This window comes from Centroberyx affinis, unplaced genomic scaffold, assembly GCF_046629955.1.
Source record: "Centroberyx affinis isolate AG114_WGS23_722 - 3 ecotype Tasmania unplaced genomic scaffold, CSIRO-AGI_Caff_v1 ptg001484l_1, whole genome shotgun sequence".
Lineage (NCBI taxonomy): Eukaryota > Metazoa > Chordata > Actinopteri > Beryciformes > Berycidae > Centroberyx > Centroberyx affinis.
Window position 1 is genome coordinate 657,916 of NW_027279951.1, and position 20,512 is coordinate 678,427.

The following is a 20,512-nucleotide window of genomic DNA, read 5'->3' on the forward strand; positions in this document are numbered from 1 at the left end:
TTTAGATCAAATCTAAACATCTTTTTTGTGTTTTCGTGATAAATGATAAAACTATTATATCAATACGTTATTCATATGTTATTAGAAATTAATCAAAATCCCTTCAGTCTTCAGGTAGAATCAAGTATTCACCCGGCCTTGGTATGATAATGGAAACAATACCCAAGAGTGTTTTCTGTGTGATGGGGATGCTGCTACAAACGAGGCACAGTCAAATTGGAGTGTGTCTTTGAGCAGCCAGATAGACAACAGATTGATGATCAGTTGTCTGAATCTACCTGCATGACAATCATTATGATTGTATAAAAATCTTTATCATGTTGTTGCCGATCTAATTACTTTCAAAGGGAAAGCTACAGCACTTCAGCGCCACAATCACATAAAATTGGTGTTGTTAGGAACCTACCTTTTTCTACCTTACCTATTTAGAGGCTCTTGATCCTTTTTAATTACATGGCACCAATAGTAAGGACTTTCTAAGTGATGAGGAAGGTTATTACTCTAAGAAAGTTGCAATTTTTTTTAAGAGCCTATGAACATCGTGGAATGCCTTGCACTCAGGTTACCATGGCAACGCATGATTCTTTAGAAGAAAGGGCTTGTATTCTGTGAGACTAATAAATTAGCTTCTTGACACTCACAGAAATCATATATAAACTAATGATTCAGAAGCCCACTGTCTTAGAATTTCAGCAACGTACAAAAACTCACCAACCCGAATAATTTATTTGCTTGCCATTGCTTTGTCAAAGAAACACTGACCTTTCCATACTGTATATCTTCTTTAACTAGCTAACTGCCCAGCTGGGCTGAACAAAGGCGGTCGAAAACAGCCTTCATTTGTTTCCCTAATTACTGTGATTATGATGCCAAGTAGCGCTATGGCTGATAAAATATCTACTTGCACACGATCTGATAGTCTAACATGGTCCAAGTTCAAGAGATATAGATGTTTTTAGATTAACACCATTATACCGTTGTATAGTTGTAGTTGTAGTATAGGGACACTATTGTGAAATATGCTCTTCCAGATATTTCTATTTGTTTCATGTTGCTGATGTAGCCCTATATGAATATATTTTTCAGTACAATGGAGAGTAATGCTCTTATTATCTAACAAGTTATAATATTGTGTAGACTGTAGAAGTATCAAATCTGATCTCCAATATGATGCTTATACAGTATAATGTATATAGTGGCATCTTATATATACAGCATTTATAATATTGTATATTTTATTGCAGTGTTTGTGTAGAGCAGTGCAGAGATACAGCTACAGTGAAAAATCTAGACTATCACAATCTCCTCCTTAGTAAAGATATCTACTGTCTGCCCTCCCCTCGCTTGAAGAGCCGGTCTCTCTTTTTACAGTCTACATCAGTGGCTTTGCAACAGCATGATAAAAAAGCTGTTGACACCGTGTGGAGTCGAACTTGAGCTCTGTGATTTTTTAAATGTGTATGGTTATATTTGCTCCGGTAAGTTTCATTTATTCATCTGATAATTTGTCTTTATTGTTTGTTTGTTTTTGGTGATTCTTTTGTGATGAATGAGTTGTAATGATTTCTGCTTACATTAATATTTAATGCATATTACGTTGTATGAATTACAAGATGATAAAAAGTGTGAACTTGATTTTTTTTTTCATTCAATTTATTATAATTCAAAAATGAATATGTACTGTGTGGTTTACTATCAATGCAGTGTACTGAAGCAACATGTGCCATATGTTTAAAAGTGAGCTAAAATCTATTCAAGGTTGCTGACAGAGTGAATTTTCTGTTCTCTCTATGAATGCTGTGTGTATGAATAATGTTCTGATTTTATAACATGAGAGAGAGAAGGGGAGAGAGAGAGAGAGACTGCAGCATGGTACAGTATATCTACAAATTGAATCACGCTGTACTGCTGTGGCCACCCTCTGGTGCGCAGCAAGCAGCTCTGTTAGCTGTCTTCCTATGCTTCAATTATTCATCTGTTTTGTTGTTTAAAATCAATTATAAACCTTGATCATCAGTCCTGTCATTTATTGATGCATATGCATTATGCAGTAAGCCACACTCTCTCCCTTCCGGATAGGTGTGGGCATGTTCACAGTTAACTGATATTGGCGAATTCTTCTGTCCTGTCATTGTTACAGGTGTTAAAGGGGTAGTTCAAAAAGTGAACTATCTCTTCCTGACAAAACTAGAGGGGGAATAGTGTCAAATATAATGAGTACAGAATATGACAGTAAAATTTGTCCCACTCAACCCCAGTCTCGAAAACCATATTAGCAGTTCACATTTCTTTAGAGATCCAGGAAGATTAATCAAAATGACTGTGGCAAACACAAACCTTTTGAGAATATGGCTGTCCCCTCTTGTCATAGATTTTTCTTGTAATGGTTAATGAAGTTATGGCAACTTTCCCATTCCCATTCTGGTCTCTTTTTTGGTTGACATGTCCTGTTCTCTCTGCTACGTATTCTAGCTGCCTGGCGTCTCCTTGAAGACCACACTAACGAGACAGAAAGTTTTCAGTAATACTCTGACAACAAAGAATCCAAACAAATGAATTCATCAACAGATGGTGATCCTTATGCCCTGTTTCTTTTTTTTTCATAGATTTTTGCCATCTGTGCTTTTGCGACATGTGGAGGATACTATGGGCATCTGCAGGTTAAAGTGGACTGTGCCGACCGGAGGCAGAGCAACCTCAGTATCAACATTGATTTTAGCTATCCTTTCAGGTAAAGTAGGTTATTTTTACTGTCAAACTCCATCAAGTATTACTTATCTTGTGCACAAAGGTAAGCACTATGCTACTTTACATTATGTCTACCTTGTGATCTTTGCTTCAAACCTCTGATGTAGAGTATCTTCATTTGACATTTCAGGTAATTTGCAAAATTGCTGGTACAGGCCATATGTGAGCGAAGTGCTGTATCTGCTTACAAGGCTGACTAATTTTGTCATGGTTACATTATTATCCTCCAAACATGTCTGTAGTGTGTTTATGCAAGGAGAACCAGTGCACACAAGGGACACGGAAGAGATTTTTCACTGAAAATTGTCTCAATTTCAGAAAGCATGTAGCTCTCCTGATCAGTGGATCACTATGAAAGGAATTATGTAAAGTTACAAGGGAATTAAGATGCTGCAGTGAAGGACACAGCTACCAAGCAAATTTAGCAAATAACCAATGTGATTACCATTGTTCACAAGAAACTACCTTAGGTTCCAGTAATGGATGAGCCATTAAGCAGCCTGTCTGAGTGAAAACTAGGTACTGTAGATTTTGTCTAATGATGCAATCACAAATTTTAGACTCAAGGATCTTAAATTGGTCCAGCTTCTGGGCTGTTCTTTATTGAGGATGACAGCATCACGGAGTAGGGCAGCAAGACTCTTAAATCTTACTCCTGGCTTTCTAGGTGTAATTTTCACTCTTTGTCAATGAAATTGCAGTTTGAAATTATCATTTCACATTTAAAGTCAAGTGAAAAGCACAGCCTGGTTAATAGTTTTATTTCACAGCAGTAAAATATTATATATTCTATATATGTATTTTCTAACTTGTTAGTTATGTGCAATCTCTATTAATACCAGTATACTATCCTGGGAAAAATATTTTGGGTTCCAGAAATGGTAAAATATCTTGAAAAATGCAAATAAAATAACTTGCCCAAAAAAGTCACATGAAACCCAGCGTAAAATAATTAATAAATTACATGATACCCCAACAATGAGCATATCTGTAATGAATATGACTCTCAGGACTCTCGACTGTGCTGTAGATGCAAGACAATAGCGTGGTGCTTACAGTCATCTTTCTGGTTCTGTCCGAAGGTCATAACATTTTGAGTCTCAATACAGAATGAAATCAAGAATCAGTTTAAAGTGCAGCCAGATAATCCCTGCTTGGAGTCCTGTGTGCAGGTTCATTGGACTACATAATAGATACGTATACACAGAAAGCCAAAACTCTTCCCAGCAGAACTCTATTTTAAGTAAAAATGCTTGTTTGAGGAAGGAGTCGAGGGTTTATTCATAAAATCCACATTATGGGCAGAGATCCAGGGGCATCAATCCACAGAACTATGGCAAAGTCCCTGCATCTAATATCATTTGCCAACAAAACTTCCAAACTCGCTTATATCCACAAAATTTCTGGCAACGGACTCAATGGAGCAATGAGTGATGACTGAAATATTTTTAGATATGGCTTCTAAATACATTTCTGGCAATTTTGCTTGAGCTTTGCGCTCGATTATAATGAAAAAAAAAACCACAAGATCAAATTTAGACTTACTTAGACTAAAGGATGGCCAGCGCTGCAGCTTGCCGTAACCAATTGATGCCAATGCTGAGACTGTCACACTACAGTGTTTTCTTACACTTAAACAGGAATTACAGGGTCAAACTAAATATACTGTCTGACAAGAACAAGTGGTATTTTTGTGCTGCAGTGTGCTTTTATGAATTACTTACTGAACATGCAAACAATCCAAAGGGGGTGTTAGTGCAGCAAAAATGCAAAACTGACCCAGTAATATATGTTTATGAATACAAAAACACTCTACTGTGACAGTCTCAGCCCATAATGTCACATTAACCCTGTCAGTGAGTTTTGTGAATAACCCCCATTGTGTGTAGGATGAAAGCGGCGAACTCTCACCCCAAGAGATTTTAACTTAAACCTAATCTGGTAGAATCTGTCCCTCTGTGTGAACTGGCACATCTTCAAATTCACAAAAGGCTAATTATTAATGAAACACGGAGACTTTCATGCAGTCAATAACCACTTAGTCTCTCAACTCTTGAATTGTCTCTCATGAGCATCAACCTTTAGCCATTTTGAGCTTGATAGCAAACTTGCTAGGTGCCAGTGAGCAATGGGCAGTTAGGCTGTTTTTTGAAAGTGTGTTGGAGGGGAAAGTGCTGGCCATGACACAAACCTAGAGATTGATGGTTCCCTTGCATGTGACAGTCCCATAACAAACTGTTTTATCTGCTCTTTCTGTCTTGTAGATTGCAACAGGTGCATTTCAAAGCCCCCTTGTGTGAGAGGAATAGACAAGAGATTCTCTTCCTGGATGGGGATTTTTCCTCAGCCGCTCAGTTTTATGTGACTGTGGGAGTTTTTGCTTTCCTGTACTCTCTGCTGGCAACCATTGTGTATATCTTCTACCAGAACAAGTACCGAGAGAACAACAGAGGTCCACTTGTGGTCAGTGAGTTAATACCTTTATTAAGCATCTGTTCACTATTGTACTAGCATGAATTAGATACAGTATAGTGTAATACTGTAGTGTCTGTACAACATGAAACAAATTAAATCGATTTTATTTTTAATTTTTTTTATCCCTTATGAGACTTCTTCCCTTTATGCTCTCTTTCCATTCCTCTGTCCTGAGCAGGATTTTGTTGTTACGGTGTTCTTCTCCTTCATGTGGCTGGTCAGTACCTGTTGTTGGGCCAAAGGTCTTTCTGATATCAAGACCGCCACAGACCCAACCCAGGTGCTTCTGCTCATCTCTGCCTGCAGAGCTCAGGAAAACAGATGCACAGCTACCCAGGAGCCTCTCTGGTCCGGTCTCAATACGTCTGTGGTAGGTATCCATCCAGCATGGTAAGCCACTAATTAAAACAAAGCGTTTACTTTACCGTTCAGAAGCAAAATTTACTCTTGTCCCCTTTTATGCCTCTAGGTTTTTGGTTTCGTTAACTTAATCCTCTGGGCAGGCAATATTTGGTTTGTCTTCAAAGAGACAGGCTGGTACAAGACTGGTCAGCGATACCCAACCAGGAGTGCTTCTGGGAAACGTGCCAGCGGAATGCGGCAGCGTCTTTACAGCGAGAGCAGCTTTGACCAACCAGGGGAGAGTTTTGGTCCACAGCTCTCCAGACAAGAGAGTATCAATCACTCAAAGGGGAATTTTGATCAGCAAGCCTCCAGACAAAGTAGGTTCAACCAGTCACTAGTAAGCTTTAGCTTACCACAGACGCAGCTTGGTACACCAATAATTTATGGCCAAGAGAATAAAAACACTTCCCAAGGGCCAATGATATTTGTCAATGAGATGTAGGTTTTGCCCTGGGTATGTGATCTTACCATGCATGGTGAACTAATATGGAAGCATGCATTATTGGTCTAAACATTTTCACATCAAGGGTTACAAAAGTAACAGCAAGCTAGTCTTCTGGAAAAATGATTAGGGGGGAAATGGTGTAAAATGACATACTGGTGAGGAAATGCCATTGATATCTATGTCATGGATAGTCAGTACAGATGTTTTCTTGGTGGTACTTTCTCAAGGATGCTGCTTAAACTGAAATGGTTAGTTAGGCAGTTCCCTAATGATGGTACTTGGACTTGGATGGTACCTTGAAATGAGAAAATTCAAAGTCATATAGGTTATGTGGAGGTGGGGTTTGTATGTGTATGTTAGGTTAGGTGTGCAGCCTAACAGTAGTTGCACACCAGGCGCGATTTCACAAGGCAAACAGTTCACCTCCACTCACTGTGAGGTGAAAAACCATGTACGCACAGCATGATGGGAAAGGTGGCAATGCAAGCCAGGGCCGCAACCCTATGAGAAAAGTTTTACATTATGTAAATAAGTACAACAGTTGCAATATGACAACCAATCACATATGGGGCACATTTTGTCGTGTTCCTGGTGTGTAATGTTACCAGGGCCTACAGTATTTTAGCTGCTAATTTTGGGTTAAGCCTTGGTAGGCTAAACAAGTAATGTTAGCTTTGCTAGGCTATCCCATCACACCCAAATAGCTGTAGCCACTTCACAAGACTAAAGGCACTATCAAGATTATGCTAGATATTTCCATATCTAAGCTTATGGGTTATATTTAGAATAAAATGAAAAAAATGCACAGTAGGGTCTCCATATACAAACAATGTTAAACAAACTGAGAATTGTCTTGGATACTTGTCCTTAAAATACAATGAAATGCCCAAGCAACTTTTGATTGAGCAAAGTGGTGTGAAATGGTCACACTTGGTCTGCATGTATTGCAAGTTACCATGGTGATGTACCCCGCTTAAAATTGAGCCACTGTTAGGAGACTGAAAAGCCTGGGCTAAGCCCAGTTAGCTCACCCAATGATCTTGCTTTGTGAGACTGGCCTGAATTACAGTTGCACAGTTGAGGAGGAAGGGTGAGATAAAAATTACAACTGATGATATTTATTGTAGGAGTCAAGAATCTGATTCAATACTCAGCCAATTATGAAACCAGAGGAAGAGAAAGCCAAGGTTTTGGCCATACAGTGTTTACCACAAACCCCGATTTTCAATACTCATTTACGGCAATTTAAATCCAGTAAGAAGACAAAAATCTCATGGTTATGACATGACATTTTTTAAATCATTTATGTGATTAAAATCCCGCAGCATAATTGTTTTCTTCAAAATACACATTTAATTCTGTGTCCTTGAGCCTTGAGTGCAGAAATGGTGAAATGTTGTCTTTATGTGGTTTTGATTGTTCTGTGATAGCATGCTCAAGATATCCACTTGTATTAACCACTTGAAAGCTGATGTTATTGATTTTGGAAGCTCATATTTTTTAATGCACACTTGCCTCTAAAGGCTTTGAGCTGGTAGAGCCTAAGACAATTCCAATAAAGAACCTATCTATCTATCTATCTATCTATCTATCTATCTATCTATCTATCTATCTATCTATCTATTGATCTATCGATCTATCTATCGATCTATCTACCTACCCACCCTGTCTATCAGTGAATTTCTCATTGATAATGTTTGGACTGAGTTTGTATTGATTTAGCGTTACACAAGTGTAGTTGCTGTTGAATTGATTGACCTTTTATTTTTACCTGTCAGTAGTAAACAAATTGTAAGATTTGTAAGATCATTGCATATTTATACCTGGTTTGATGGTAAAATGTGTAAATGCTCAACATTATAACCTGATATTAATTATGCCAGAATTTCCTCGATATATTTGATGTTTGATTATAAAATGTATTCCTTTTGCAATTATTGGTGGCTTTGCTGATATTATAATAGATGCAGCAGTATGGTGTGTCATTGTCTTGTACATTTGTGTTGTTATCTTTCAAATGAATTTAGGTGGATATTGTTTCACAGGGATCTTCAAACTGCCATTATTTGAAAAAAATTTGTGTGCATCTTAACAACTAGCCTCTGTGTAAATATATTCACACTGTAATGTGCTTATGTCAAAACAGAATAATTCTACTAAAAGAATTACAGTAGATGCATACTAAGCAGTCTAAGATGCATAGGCCTACTTTGTACTTGAAATGTTGAATGTGAGTGTGTCTAGCTCAAGATCTATGCTGCATGTAATCCCTTTCTCTATTGCTCCTTTATTGTGTGTGTAATAATTTTAAAAAGGAAGAAAATGTCAGCTTGATAAAGTACATCATATGTGTGTATCTGTGTACTGATGAAGATGTTGAGTTTAACTTAAGTGTGTTGTTTTGCATATAGTGTTGTTCCTGAAGTTTTACTTTGAATATTTTTTTTCAGTGACAAGTGCTCTGGTTTCCAGTAAGTAATATCAAAGTGAGCGTATTCACTGTGGAGCTGCTACTACATTACATGTTTGGTTAGCGAGAGCTGTCAGACTCTCCATCTCCATGGAGGATGAAAGGGTCCAGAGGAGATGGAAAGTTACAGGAGACAAAGAAAAAGAAAGACAATATAGTCAATTGTGCATGTTGACTGTTATGGAGATAATGATAGCTTGAACAGCACAGCCTTGCAGGCACTTTTCACACTGTCTATTAGGATTAACTCAACTTCAGTCGGAGTGGCTCCCATGTAAAGGTCAAAGGGATAATCTGACAGGGAGCTGTTTCATCCTATCTAAGACTGTTAACCTAATACTACCTAATACCCAATACTACTTAAAACTCCCAGCCATTAGCACAGCCTGAGGATTTGAAATAATTTGCTTCACAATGAGTTACTTACATGGGTAAAGTGGTGCCTCAAGTTGTTTAACAACTGATATTGTCTAATTGGTCAAGGAAAGATCAGTCAGTCACTGATAAATTCATTTTGTATATTGACTGCTGCTTTCAGAATAACTATGTGAACAATAGAGAAGAGAAAGTAAATTGAGGATGTGTAACTGGCTATTTTTTTGGATGCTATAAGGATAATTTGAGTAATCAATGAGCAGTGGTGACCTAATCACTGACTTCTCTGACCGTTGCTGAAACAGATCTCAACATTATTTAGATAATATATTTATGTTAAAATTAACCAATTGTCCTTGTCTTGAAAACAAATGTAGGACTCAAAATTATCCAACCTAAGTGACCGTCATTCATAATTAGTGGCTATGAACCTATAGCTCCTTATGTTATAGCTCATCCATTAAATAAATTAATGATCTTTAATTTCTGTGAAATGGCAAAAACCAACCGTTTTCCATCAATATCTAAATGGTCACCATGCTTATGATAAAAATAATACTAATACTACTTCTAATACTAGTAATAATAACAACAGAGTTCAAATTAAAACAAATAAAAACAAGAAGGCTCCACAAGACAAGAAGAAGAGAATAAGGGTAAAAACAATATGAAAGTAAATATAATAGGATAAAAGTCATCTCTGAAAATATATTTTTTTAGAAGGTATTTTAAAAGATAATCTGCTATCCTATCCTTCTCAGGATTAGGCAAGCAAAATCAGGATCATGCAATAGGCCTCCTCACAATGAACATTAGCCTGTCATGTGGATATATCGAGTGAATCACCAAGTTTGTTATTAAGACCTCTCTGTGTGCAGCCACTCCCATCTGATCCAAGCAATTAGAAGAAGCAGAGGCGATATGCTGATCTGTGCCAGCCCCCCAGCAGAGACACTAAACACATGCAGGTGTCCAGGACATGCTCTGTGAGGGAAAATTACAGTGCATGTGCCCACAGCATGACAATTAGGGTCAGGTTATCAACAGGAAATAAAGGGTTGCATTAGAGAGCAGAGTTGTGTTTAGAAAGGTCAAGAGATCTGGTATGGAAAGGGGGGTAGCCTATAGTTAGAATGTAATTAATCCCCTTTGAGCTGTAACACGTTATATGGTGGTGTGTAACATTAAATACTGGTTATGTCTATATTTCCCATCAGCAGAAAATGGAATGTGTGACTTAGGGGCCATGCAATTTATTCACAAAGTCACTGTTGGGTGAAAATCTTGAAACTCTTGGTGATTATCATGTTTTAACTTCAATATAAGGATCACATGGCCCTCTTATGGCTTATAACATCCTTGGGCTGAGGAAACTCATTGAAAACCATCTGGATAAACTGAAAAACGCATGGCCGTCAAACTGAAAACAAGACTGTCTATCTTAGTTCCTGAAAAGCTGATATTTTAGAGATACAGCATCGAAATGGAACACAATACTGTACACTGTAATAGTAAAGCAGACATGTTTCACTTCTCCGTAAATACCTGCAGGGGGCACCATCCACCTGTTTTACTGTAATCTAACAAACCCTTCAGCAATAAAGTACCTACCTACCTACCTACCTACCTAGCACTATTTTGATGTACTTAATGATTTTGGCCTAAAGGGTGTGGTAGCGTCCCACGAGAAACTCAGCTTTCATTCATTTGTCTACATGAAACAGTGTTAATCATGGCCTATATAGAAAAAACATATATTTTGTCCATTAACCTGCTGTAGTTACATGAGCAGACTGACTGACCACTGACCAAACGACCACCCAACCAAATGAACTTCCTTCCTTTTATTTATTGATCTGTAAAATAAGTGTGATCATGTTCTTTATTTTCAACTGTGTTTCACAATGAGAGCAATTCTGAAGATTCAGGAAAATTTTCATGGCTAACCTCAAGGTTTCTTTTTCAGTTGAAAATGTGAACTGCCAGATGGATTTTTATTTTATTTTATTATTTTGTCACTCATTAAATTGCATCCCACTGCTCTATAACAAAACATGCTTACAATAGACAGATGGTAGTGATCCCCTGAAGACCTAATGCAAGTTCACAGAAGGAATGTCAGTTTTCTTGCATGTTATAAACCAGGGTTCAAATAAAGTGTTACCATTACAATGGGCTCAACAAATATTTTGATAGCACTGCATGTTTTAGTGTTTTGGATTCATACTCTTATCATACCACATCACATCATACAGTATCCCTTACTGTACACTGTTTGACTGACTGTGAGGTTAATTACAGACTGTCGGCTTTAGATGAGGATATTTTCAGCCACATCAGTTCCATGGTTAAAGAACTACACCACTTTTTGTAAATGTATCTCCATTTCAGTGTGCCATAAGAATGTGTAAATAAGCGTTTAAGTAGCCTAGTATTTTTTTTATCTAGTGAAAAATTCAATGTGCTGTGTGGACTCACATAGCTTACAGCAGTGATTCTCAACCTTTTTCATTGGAAGTTTACCAATTCGATGGGGACCCCCTGGAACCCCCTCAAAGACCCCTGGTGGTCCCCGGACCCCACGTTGAGAACCACTGCTTTACAGTATTCATGTGCTCTTCAGTTACCATTTGCATTCAAGTCTATCTCTACAAGAATTCAGTTGTGGGTTAAACTTGTCTCTAGATTACTCTGACAACACATTTGGCTGTTTTAATGACAACAAGCTAACAACGGTCTGAGTTATAACACACGCCTGTAATCATCCTGTCCTGCTGCAGACTTTACAACAAAGCTAGTCACGAGTCACTTCAGCAGTTATTTCTCCTAACAATCCAATAATACAATTTATTCTAATGTGACTTCTTGTTGTTAAGCAGCAGTTCCTGGAATCCCCCCTCCTCTTACTGTAAGTAGTCTTCTGTCTACTTTAGAGGATTCACTAAGAATTACAAGCAGGGATTGTACGGTGATGACATACCCACGTCTGATCATGACGGCCTTCAAGCATTTACTCTCACACTCTAGTGTGACTCTCTGTAAGTAAGTAAATAAGTAACTTTATTTATATAGCACCTTTCGAGAGCAGAGACGCCACAAAGTGCTTCACAGAGGAAATAAAGCATAAACATACATATGGACATAAAACACAATAAAAACAGACCAAAAAAAAAAAACACAAAAAAACCCAAAAGTAAATAGAAAATGACACAAAGGCAAGTCTAAACAAATGGGTCTTGAGCTGCTTTTTAAAGGTGTCCACAGCGTGCACAGATCTTAAGTCCAGAGGGAGAGAGTTCCAAAGTTTAGGAGCCACAACCTCAAAAGCACAGTCTCCTTTAGTTTTTAGCCTAGATCGAGGAACAACCAGCAATCATGTCACATGTGTGATATCATGAGATTTTATCAAGTAGGTGACCCTGAATGTGTCAATGCTTCATATTATTAGATTGCCTCACATAGAATAGATATAGAAAAAGATTGGTACTGTATATGTTGCCAGAGAAAACCTAAATGAACAATAAAGATTATAGAATCAACTGATGGACATTAAATGTCAAATTACTCTCGCCAGTTGCTTAGAAATTACATATTCATGAAACATTGGTAAGTCTTGCTTGATGGAAGGTCTTAAAAATCATATTTAAATGTTTTTCTAAAACTGATTGTATGCCATAATAAAACATATTTTTGTTCATGAAAATACAGTATATAGCAGAGGCATCCTTCCTCTACTCTATTTATGTTTTTGATGTCTAATATCTAATTTATGTTGTAGGAATACAAGTAGATAATGTAATCAAAATAACATGTATAACTAGGGGTTAAATGAACACACCATTACATGTCTTTTCATGCATGCATTTATTAATCTAGTCATATCATTTTTCTTATTTATAAAATACATACAAATGATGGCAGAGATAGACCATCAAAATAACTGCTCCCCGCACAATTCTGTCAAAATACCCCACTCCTGATGCTTACCCATTCATCACAACCAACCATTCACATCTACAAACAGACTCGTTCTGCAGAAGTGCTGTGACATTTCAGCTGGCCTATTATGTCTTGAAAGCTGACTGTTTTAAGTGTCATCGTTGTGTCTTGTGTCTCACTCACTCATTCACTCACTCACTCACTCACTCACTCACTCACACACTGTACAAGATGCATAACATCCACAGCAAATGCTTTTGGACATCTCATTATATGAGTTTATACATTTTAACAGATATAATACAATTCTTGAGTGTAATGCCAAAAGTCCATTCATCTTTGGTAACAAATTTTCCACAAATCCGTTTGGCTAAAGCACTTTCTCTATTGGACCATTCAAAATCAGGAAGAAATTGGTAAGGAAAATGTCCGCAGATTTTAGGATGTCTTCATGACTGAGACACTGAGGAAACTTCTGTCTTGCTGGCAGAAACAGAAGACTCATCTTCCACCATACCACCCATTCCAATAGTGCTCAGCATGCAGTTACGGAACTGAAATAAAGAGAATACAGCACATTCAGATACCAAGCATGTGAACTCCAGGATTGTACAAATTTAAAATGAAATAAAGATTAGCTAATGTAATGAACCAACCTGTTTGTTCATCAGCACATAGATGACAGGGTTGTACAATGCTGAGCTCTTTGCAAAGAAGGCGGGGATGGCCATGCCTAGGGCAGTGAAGGCAGCTCCCTTGTTGAAGAAGATCCAGGCAGCCAGACTGGCATATGGGACCCAAGCTACCAGGAAGCCAAAGACCATCAAGATGCACATACGTGTCACTTCCTTCTCAGCCTTCTGAGTAGAAGCTGAGTCTTGCTGCTGAGCTGCTGCCTACAACATTTGAGAGCAGATAAATAAATGATAAATGCAACATAAGGGTCTTACACAAGTTATTTAATTATTTTAATATATAATTCACTGGTTTTCATTTAGGTTTTGATAACTGTAATTTAAAGATCTTGAGTTCAAACATGTCTTACAGCTTTGACTGTCAGCACAAGGCTCCCGTAAGTGAAGAAAATGAGGAAGACAGGAATAGAGAAGTGGACGACAAACATGTAGATGACATAGGATTCGTTGTTGAAGCCTGGAGCCAGGGTGTAGTAGTCAGGTCCACAGGAGCACTGCATACCTTCAGGGAGGTACCTGTGTGACAGGTAACCACAATGATTAAGGAATCAACTAAACTATGTTGATATATACAGTAAAAATTTCACTTCCAGCTTATACAATAGAATACAATATATAATGTACCTGGACCAGCCAAAAAGAGGGGGGGCAGCACAAGCCATAGCCATGATCCAGGTGAAAGCAACTCCAGCTCCTGCATGAGTTGCAGTGAACTTGAAGCTTCCCATGGGTTTGCAGACAACAATGTATCTCTCAACAGCCAGCACTACCAGTGACCACAGAGCAACTTCACCTGTAGAGAGAAGACATGTGATGTTGATTTGATACACTTAAAGAATATTTCTGCACAGACATACATGTTCATGCTTGACACTACCTTAAACAGGGCCATTAGATCTTTTTGAAGTTGGTCAAATATCCGGTTCAAATACAGTTTTCAATTTAAAAGTGTCTTCAACCTGTTCCTTAGTGACTAATCTGTTTAATTTATGATGAACTTTATTTTAAACAACTCTATTGTAAATTTCAAAGTAGGAAGAGTAGAAATTAGAGTATGAAGTTAGCTGAAAGAGAACATTGATTTCATACCTCCTAGTGTTGCCATGAATCCCTCGACAGCACAGGCAGTTGCTCCAAGAATAAAGTAGCCACTGACAGCAGAAGTGATGGTGATGGTGAATCCAAAGATGCACATGATTAATCCAGCCACAGCCAAGTTGACCAGGATAAAGTTGAGAGGTTGCCGGAGCTTCTTGTTTTGAGCTGTGACCAGCAGTGTCAGAGCATTGATGGGAGTTCCAGTGCAGATCAGGAAAAACATGTAGAAAGCAAGTAGCTTGAACATGATAGGATCTGCCAAATAATACTGTGGATATTCAAAAGGACTTCTTACAAGCCCAGTCCTATTGGACATGGGAATGTAGAAGTTCTTGCCCTCTGTGCCGTTAGCTTCCATCTTGAATGGATGGATCGCCTACACTGTGTCGAACCCACAGCTTACGTTGCCTTGAGTGTGATTTTTATACCTTCCTGAGGCCAACCTCAAATTGGCAAAATTAGATTACAAGAGGATTTGCTCAAGTCAGGTCAATAATTGACTTTAGCACAGGACAGAGCGACACTGGCCCCAGAGTCATTTATTTCAGTTCTAATATTGGTTCCACATTTCAGATCTTGATCTTTATACTGTTAAAAGGACATGCTGTAAAAAAAATTCTATAAAAAGCAGTACTATACTACAAACTACTATGGAAATTATTTTTCTCAAGCACATATTAATGATGAGTTAAATTTTAAGTAATCAGTGAATATAGTCCATTAAAACATTTGCCAATGTGGCAGGAGTATTGTAAATGCATCATTAGATTCATTAATCTATTGAAATTAAGCTGAAAATCAATGATAATGTAGAAACTGGAACATATTCAAACAGTCCCATTGGAAAGCTACATTGAAGATATTATTGCTAATTACTTACTAGAGGGGAAAAATTAGTTAACAGTTTCTATCAACCCTTTAAACATATCCAATTCAGGTGCCCTGGATTGTAGTAATTAAAAAAAAAGAAAAGTAATTAACGTATCTGAACCCATTTTGAGATGATTGTTTTGTTGTTTTGTTTTGTTTTGTTTTTTGCCATTTTATTTTGGTGGAAGCACAAGGCAAAATGTAAGCAGTTACAATACTGTATGGAACCTTTAAGGGTTCTCTTACAGGAACAAGCAAACTGCTTATGGGCATTAATTGGTTAGGCATAAAACAATCATGTTGGCTTTATTTAACTATAATATGTTTCTATTCATACATATATATAACTTATTAGATACATGTACATTTAATAGGTTGGACATGTAATGAGAGTCAAATAAATTGGATTAATGAGAAAGATTTTAGTTGGCTACTGGAGACCACCTACTACGCATGTCAGAACCTGGGCGGGTGTGAGCCTGCGAGGGCTGTTTGAAAGATTACAGGCGCCAAACAGGACATCGCCAGCTACCTTTCAGTGAGGACTTCAATGTTTTATTATATGTCATTAAGTAGTTTGATAAAACGTTCAAATGGCCTCATTGCATTATTTTTGCTGCTAGATCGCTTTGGTAGGCCTACACTTGCTGGCAAATCCGATTCCAATTACTGAGTTGATCACATTCCCATATGTGGCTAGTTAGCTAACGTTACTGTAGCAGTAACTAATTGGGTTGTTTTTAGTTTAACTTACATACTTGTAAGTTAGTTGAAAAGCGATTCTCTGAAAATGCCAATGATCTAGGTGACAGGTGGGATTTTCTCGGTCTGTAGTTATTTTCAACATGACAGACATTGAAGCTAGCTAACGTTAGCTAACTTGAGCAGATGTTAGCTTGAGCCAGCCTTGCTCGTTCGGCAGCTGGTTTATGTAACATTAACTGCAAGTAACTGAAGGGGGCTACTGCACTGCAGTGACAGTACGATTGTGAATGAACAAAATACTTTAACGTCCTTTTAAAGACATATGTCGGTCTAGTTAATAGGGTAACACCATTTTGAATGCATTTGAGTTTCAAAGTTTGAGCTATCTGCCTTTTCCTCCTCCAGATTACGAGCTAACATCCAGTGAGGTGCACTGAGCCATCTAGTGATGTTACGTTCGTGAACGATCCGATTCTTTTCAACGGCTCTTTGGTACGAACGAAGGGAACCGAGTCGTACTTGGTGAGCCGTTCATTTTATCGTTGTGCCCAAATGTCACTGCCTGCCTTAATAAATCCACTTAACCTGATGCGCCAGATAGTCTTGTGTGATCGTGATCTCCCGAATCCAGCTGCCTCGCAAGGTAAGAATCCACTCCCCTTTATGTGAACAGTGAGAACCAGCCAGTCACAAGAGGTAGATGTGTTTGAAAAAAAAAAATTGCCAAATCTGATTTGCACTAAAATCTGTTTTGCACAAAAGTTCATTATACTTGTTTTTTTATTGTGCCAATAAAAAGTTTTCTAATATTAAGTGTTGCATGAATTGCATTCAAGGCAAGGCAACTTTATTTACATAACACATTTTATACAGAGGGTAAATTCAAATTAGTAAATTCACTGACAAAGCAGAGGGATATGGCGTCACCTTGTGTAATGTTTACAATGCAAATCATTGACATTAGGTCTGGCAATATGAGTAATTTAGTGCTGCTAAACCTAGTCCACACATGTGAAATGAAATTATATTGGTGGGATGTCTAAGTTTGAATCTGATCCAAATCTTACCCTATCATTATCCTAGTGATTATTTCGCAGATAAGCCTAGTAACCCCCACCCCCTAAAAAAAAGAAAAAAGAACGGCTCTCGGAAAGGAATGGAGCCATAAGATCCGGCTCCCTTCAAAGAGCCGTAATTCCCATCACTACGAGTACAAAAGCCTTTGGATGTATTTGTAATGGGTTTTTTTAATTAAAAGTTGGTCGTTGTGGCAAAGGCGTTTTTGGGCACTGTATGTCTGTAACAGTTGGTATTATTTTGGAGGTGGTTTTGATATAACACAGTTCCTAAAGCTCAGGTTGTATTGCAGTTGTCATCAAGGAGTGAGAAATAGAACCACCATGGGTCCCGCTCTGTCAAGTGACGCATAGGCTACTATGTGGTGTTGCATTTTGATCGTTTAAGTTTTATTTGACTCTATATTAATAAAGATAGTACAAATATCTTAACGGCTGTTAGAAGTAGACTTATGGTTCAGTTTGCTTCTGTAGACACCTGGTTCAATGTTCAGTGAGTTTTCCACCAACTGTGCACCGCCTCGTTCATTGTTCTGATGGTAGTTAGTTATGTTTTTGCAGATTAATGCTGAGTTCATGTGGATTACTACGGTTCCACTGCAGTCAACGTTCTTTGGGAAACTGGACCAGCAGCCTGATACGCTGATGAAGATTTTCCGCAGCACCAGAGGAGGAGTTGGAAGAAAAATCCATAACATCTTGGCTGTCTTAGATGAGATATGTTTCGTCTCGGAAATGCATAAATGGTACCCTTTCACACACAAATCACTACTGCTTTGGCCTTCCAAGTGTTGACTGTGCCTGTACCAGGCAGATTTGATTTAAGCTCTGGATCTGAGCTACCCAAACTTGTTTTCATCTTGGATGGACAGAAACGGTCAGACACAGTCCAAAAATGTATAATAAAGACGTGTCGGTAGACATCACAACTTTTGTCTACCTGAAATGCACTCACACGTGTTCATGTGCAGGCAGTTTACCTTGTTACCCTTGTTGGGTGTTTTAGCTGTTGTTAACCTTTGTCACCTTCTGATTTGCTATTGTTTTCTTTGTCAGGGAAATGTAATTATGGGAGGAAATGTTTCTGCATTTATCCTTCAGTCACTTTCAGAATGGCTAGCATTAAAACATTTATCATTGAAATGTTACAACACCTGACAGGCTGTTTAAAATGTGGGGGAAAAAATGTGTAACTGATGGGCAAAATCATGCTTTTTTTTATTTTAGTTTTTTAAGCTTGATGGAACAAGGAGAACATCAAAATGTCAGGCTATCACTTTTAGAATTCATGTTTGGTATTCATGTAGTTGTTGGACTCTTAGGCAGCTTAACTGGAGCAATTAGGGGTCACATGCTTTGCTATTTTCCTATCACAAGCATGCTTCTAAAGGATTCTGCATCATTTTTATAGAACTATACAATTCATCATGTTCATTTAAAAGTACCTTTTTAACAGGAGCAGATTTGGACTCCTCTTAGTCTCTGTCTCTCCCTCTTTCTCTTTCTATCTCTTTCTCGCTCTCTTCTCTTCTCTGCATTGCTCTCTCTCTGGTCCTCTCTCTGTCTCTTTATCCTGGTTGTTGAAATTTGTCAGTTGCACTTAAAAGATTTGCAATAAACACTTTAAAATGCCATTTGAGTTGTCATTTTATGAACATGATAGTTTTTTGTTTAGGTAATGTAAACACCTGAAAGAAATGCATCCAGGGAACAATTCATATCAGATCAACATAATATAGATATGTTTGACTTGGGCCCAAATCACATTGGATCATATATATAATATATATACGTTTGATTTGGTAAAAATAACCTAATTATTTTACGTGGAAATTTGCCACATAATAAAAATACGTTGAACTAATGAGTAATTTTTTTGAGTGCAGGGGTTGAAACCCCTTTTCTCAAAAATCTTTAGCTGTGCTCAGTTTTGTTTAACATTAAGGAAACATTGTTTGCCTGATTAACATGCACAGTGAAATCAACTTTGACAGGTTGCGTACCTTAGGAAGTTGCTGTCACTTTGACCTGTAGTTTATTGGATCTAACGTTCTCTTACTGCGCTACCGCACCTGAACTGCTGTTAATTAAGAGATTTAGTAAAATCTCTTAATTAGAAGAAATTAGGTTTCTGTCCTCAAGTTAAGCTCTTTAGGTGGGTAATGAGTGTACTGCTTCATTTAGCTACGTAACTCTATGGGTTGCTCACTTCCTTTTGCATTTCTTCTTTTCAGTATAGCTGGAAGATGCATAATGTATCTTTTTTCTTTTTACAAGAAACATCACTGGTGTTGAGCAAATAAACACAATACTCACTCTCCATCATATTTTACATTATTAAAAGTAGCTACAATTCCGAGTGTTATTTAATATATCAAACATTTGTTTAATGTATACTATCTGTATGTATACTATCTATTCTTCAGTAAAATAATCTGTAGGCCTAAATTAAAAACATACATTTTGTCATTAGCTTTTTATGAAAAACATTATTACAAATATGTAATGTGCACAACACAGTGTTAAAAACAAATACATTTGTTTGAAGCCTGCAATGTTTACTAATTGTAATCACTTTTAAGCTACAGGTACACACTTTAGTAGAGGAAGTGAGGCAATAGTACACAAATGAATCAGTCTGGGATTAACGGATGGCCACTGGAGAGCAGCATGTTACCGACACACAAAGTCTCACCGTGCGCACTCACATGCATTTTACATTACACTGACTCTGCTGAATCACACAGCAAATGCATCTCAAGATCTTTCTTACCATGAAAAATATACCATATCATATGGTTCAGGGGTGTAAACCAGGTTACCAAAGTCCATTCATTGCTGGTCAAAAAGTTTGCCAATGTCCATTTCAAAGTAAAGGAATTTCAATCAGTGCATGCAGATGATCATGTGCAATCAGATAGAGAGAGGGAAAGAGAATACCCATAACACACTATTCATGTTAGGCAATGCTTGTTGTGACGTAATCACTTAAGTTAATGTCAGGATATGTTTAAATAATACATGAGGAGTTAGGGTTTCAATTTAGACAATACATTGTCATTAACAACCATTTCTAACAACATTACCTAATGAAGTTGTTTATTGCATTTAATATGAACTCATCTTTGTTAATGTCACTCATGGTTAATTCATGTTAGTGAACACATTAGTTAACATTATTAATAAACATGTATAACAACTTTAATTAATG

The 20,512-nt window shown here is 37.5% G+C and overlaps 2 protein-coding genes across 2 annotated transcripts; one reads left to right on the forward strand and one right to left on the reverse strand.

Moving 5' to 3' along the window:
* The first annotated feature begins 1,454 nt into the window (after positions 1 to 1,454).
* On the forward strand, positions 1,455 to 6,070 carry synprb (synaptoporin b). Its single transcript, XM_071527025.1, has 5 exons — positions 1,455 to 1,478; positions 2,607 to 2,731; positions 5,013 to 5,211; positions 5,402 to 5,593; positions 5,693 to 6,070. Exons 1-5 carry the CDS (start codon positions 1,455 to 1,457, stop codon positions 6,068 to 6,070), a joined length of 918 nt encoding a protein of 305 aa, XP_071383126.1.
* A 7,236-nt stretch (positions 6,071 to 13,306) lies between these two features.
* On the reverse strand, positions 13,307 to 15,008 carry LOC139650328 (green-sensitive opsin-like). The gene is made up of 5 exons (XM_071526961.1): positions 14,642 to 15,008; positions 14,177 to 14,345; positions 13,903 to 14,068; positions 13,514 to 13,753; positions 13,307 to 13,411 (listed from the first exon to the last, which is right to left on the reverse strand). The coding sequence occupies exons 1-5, from the start codon at positions 15,006 to 15,008 to the stop codon at positions 13,307 to 13,309; spliced, it is 1,047 nt and encodes a 348-aa protein (XP_071383062.1).
* Positions 15,009 to 20,512: the final 5,504 nt, after the last annotated feature.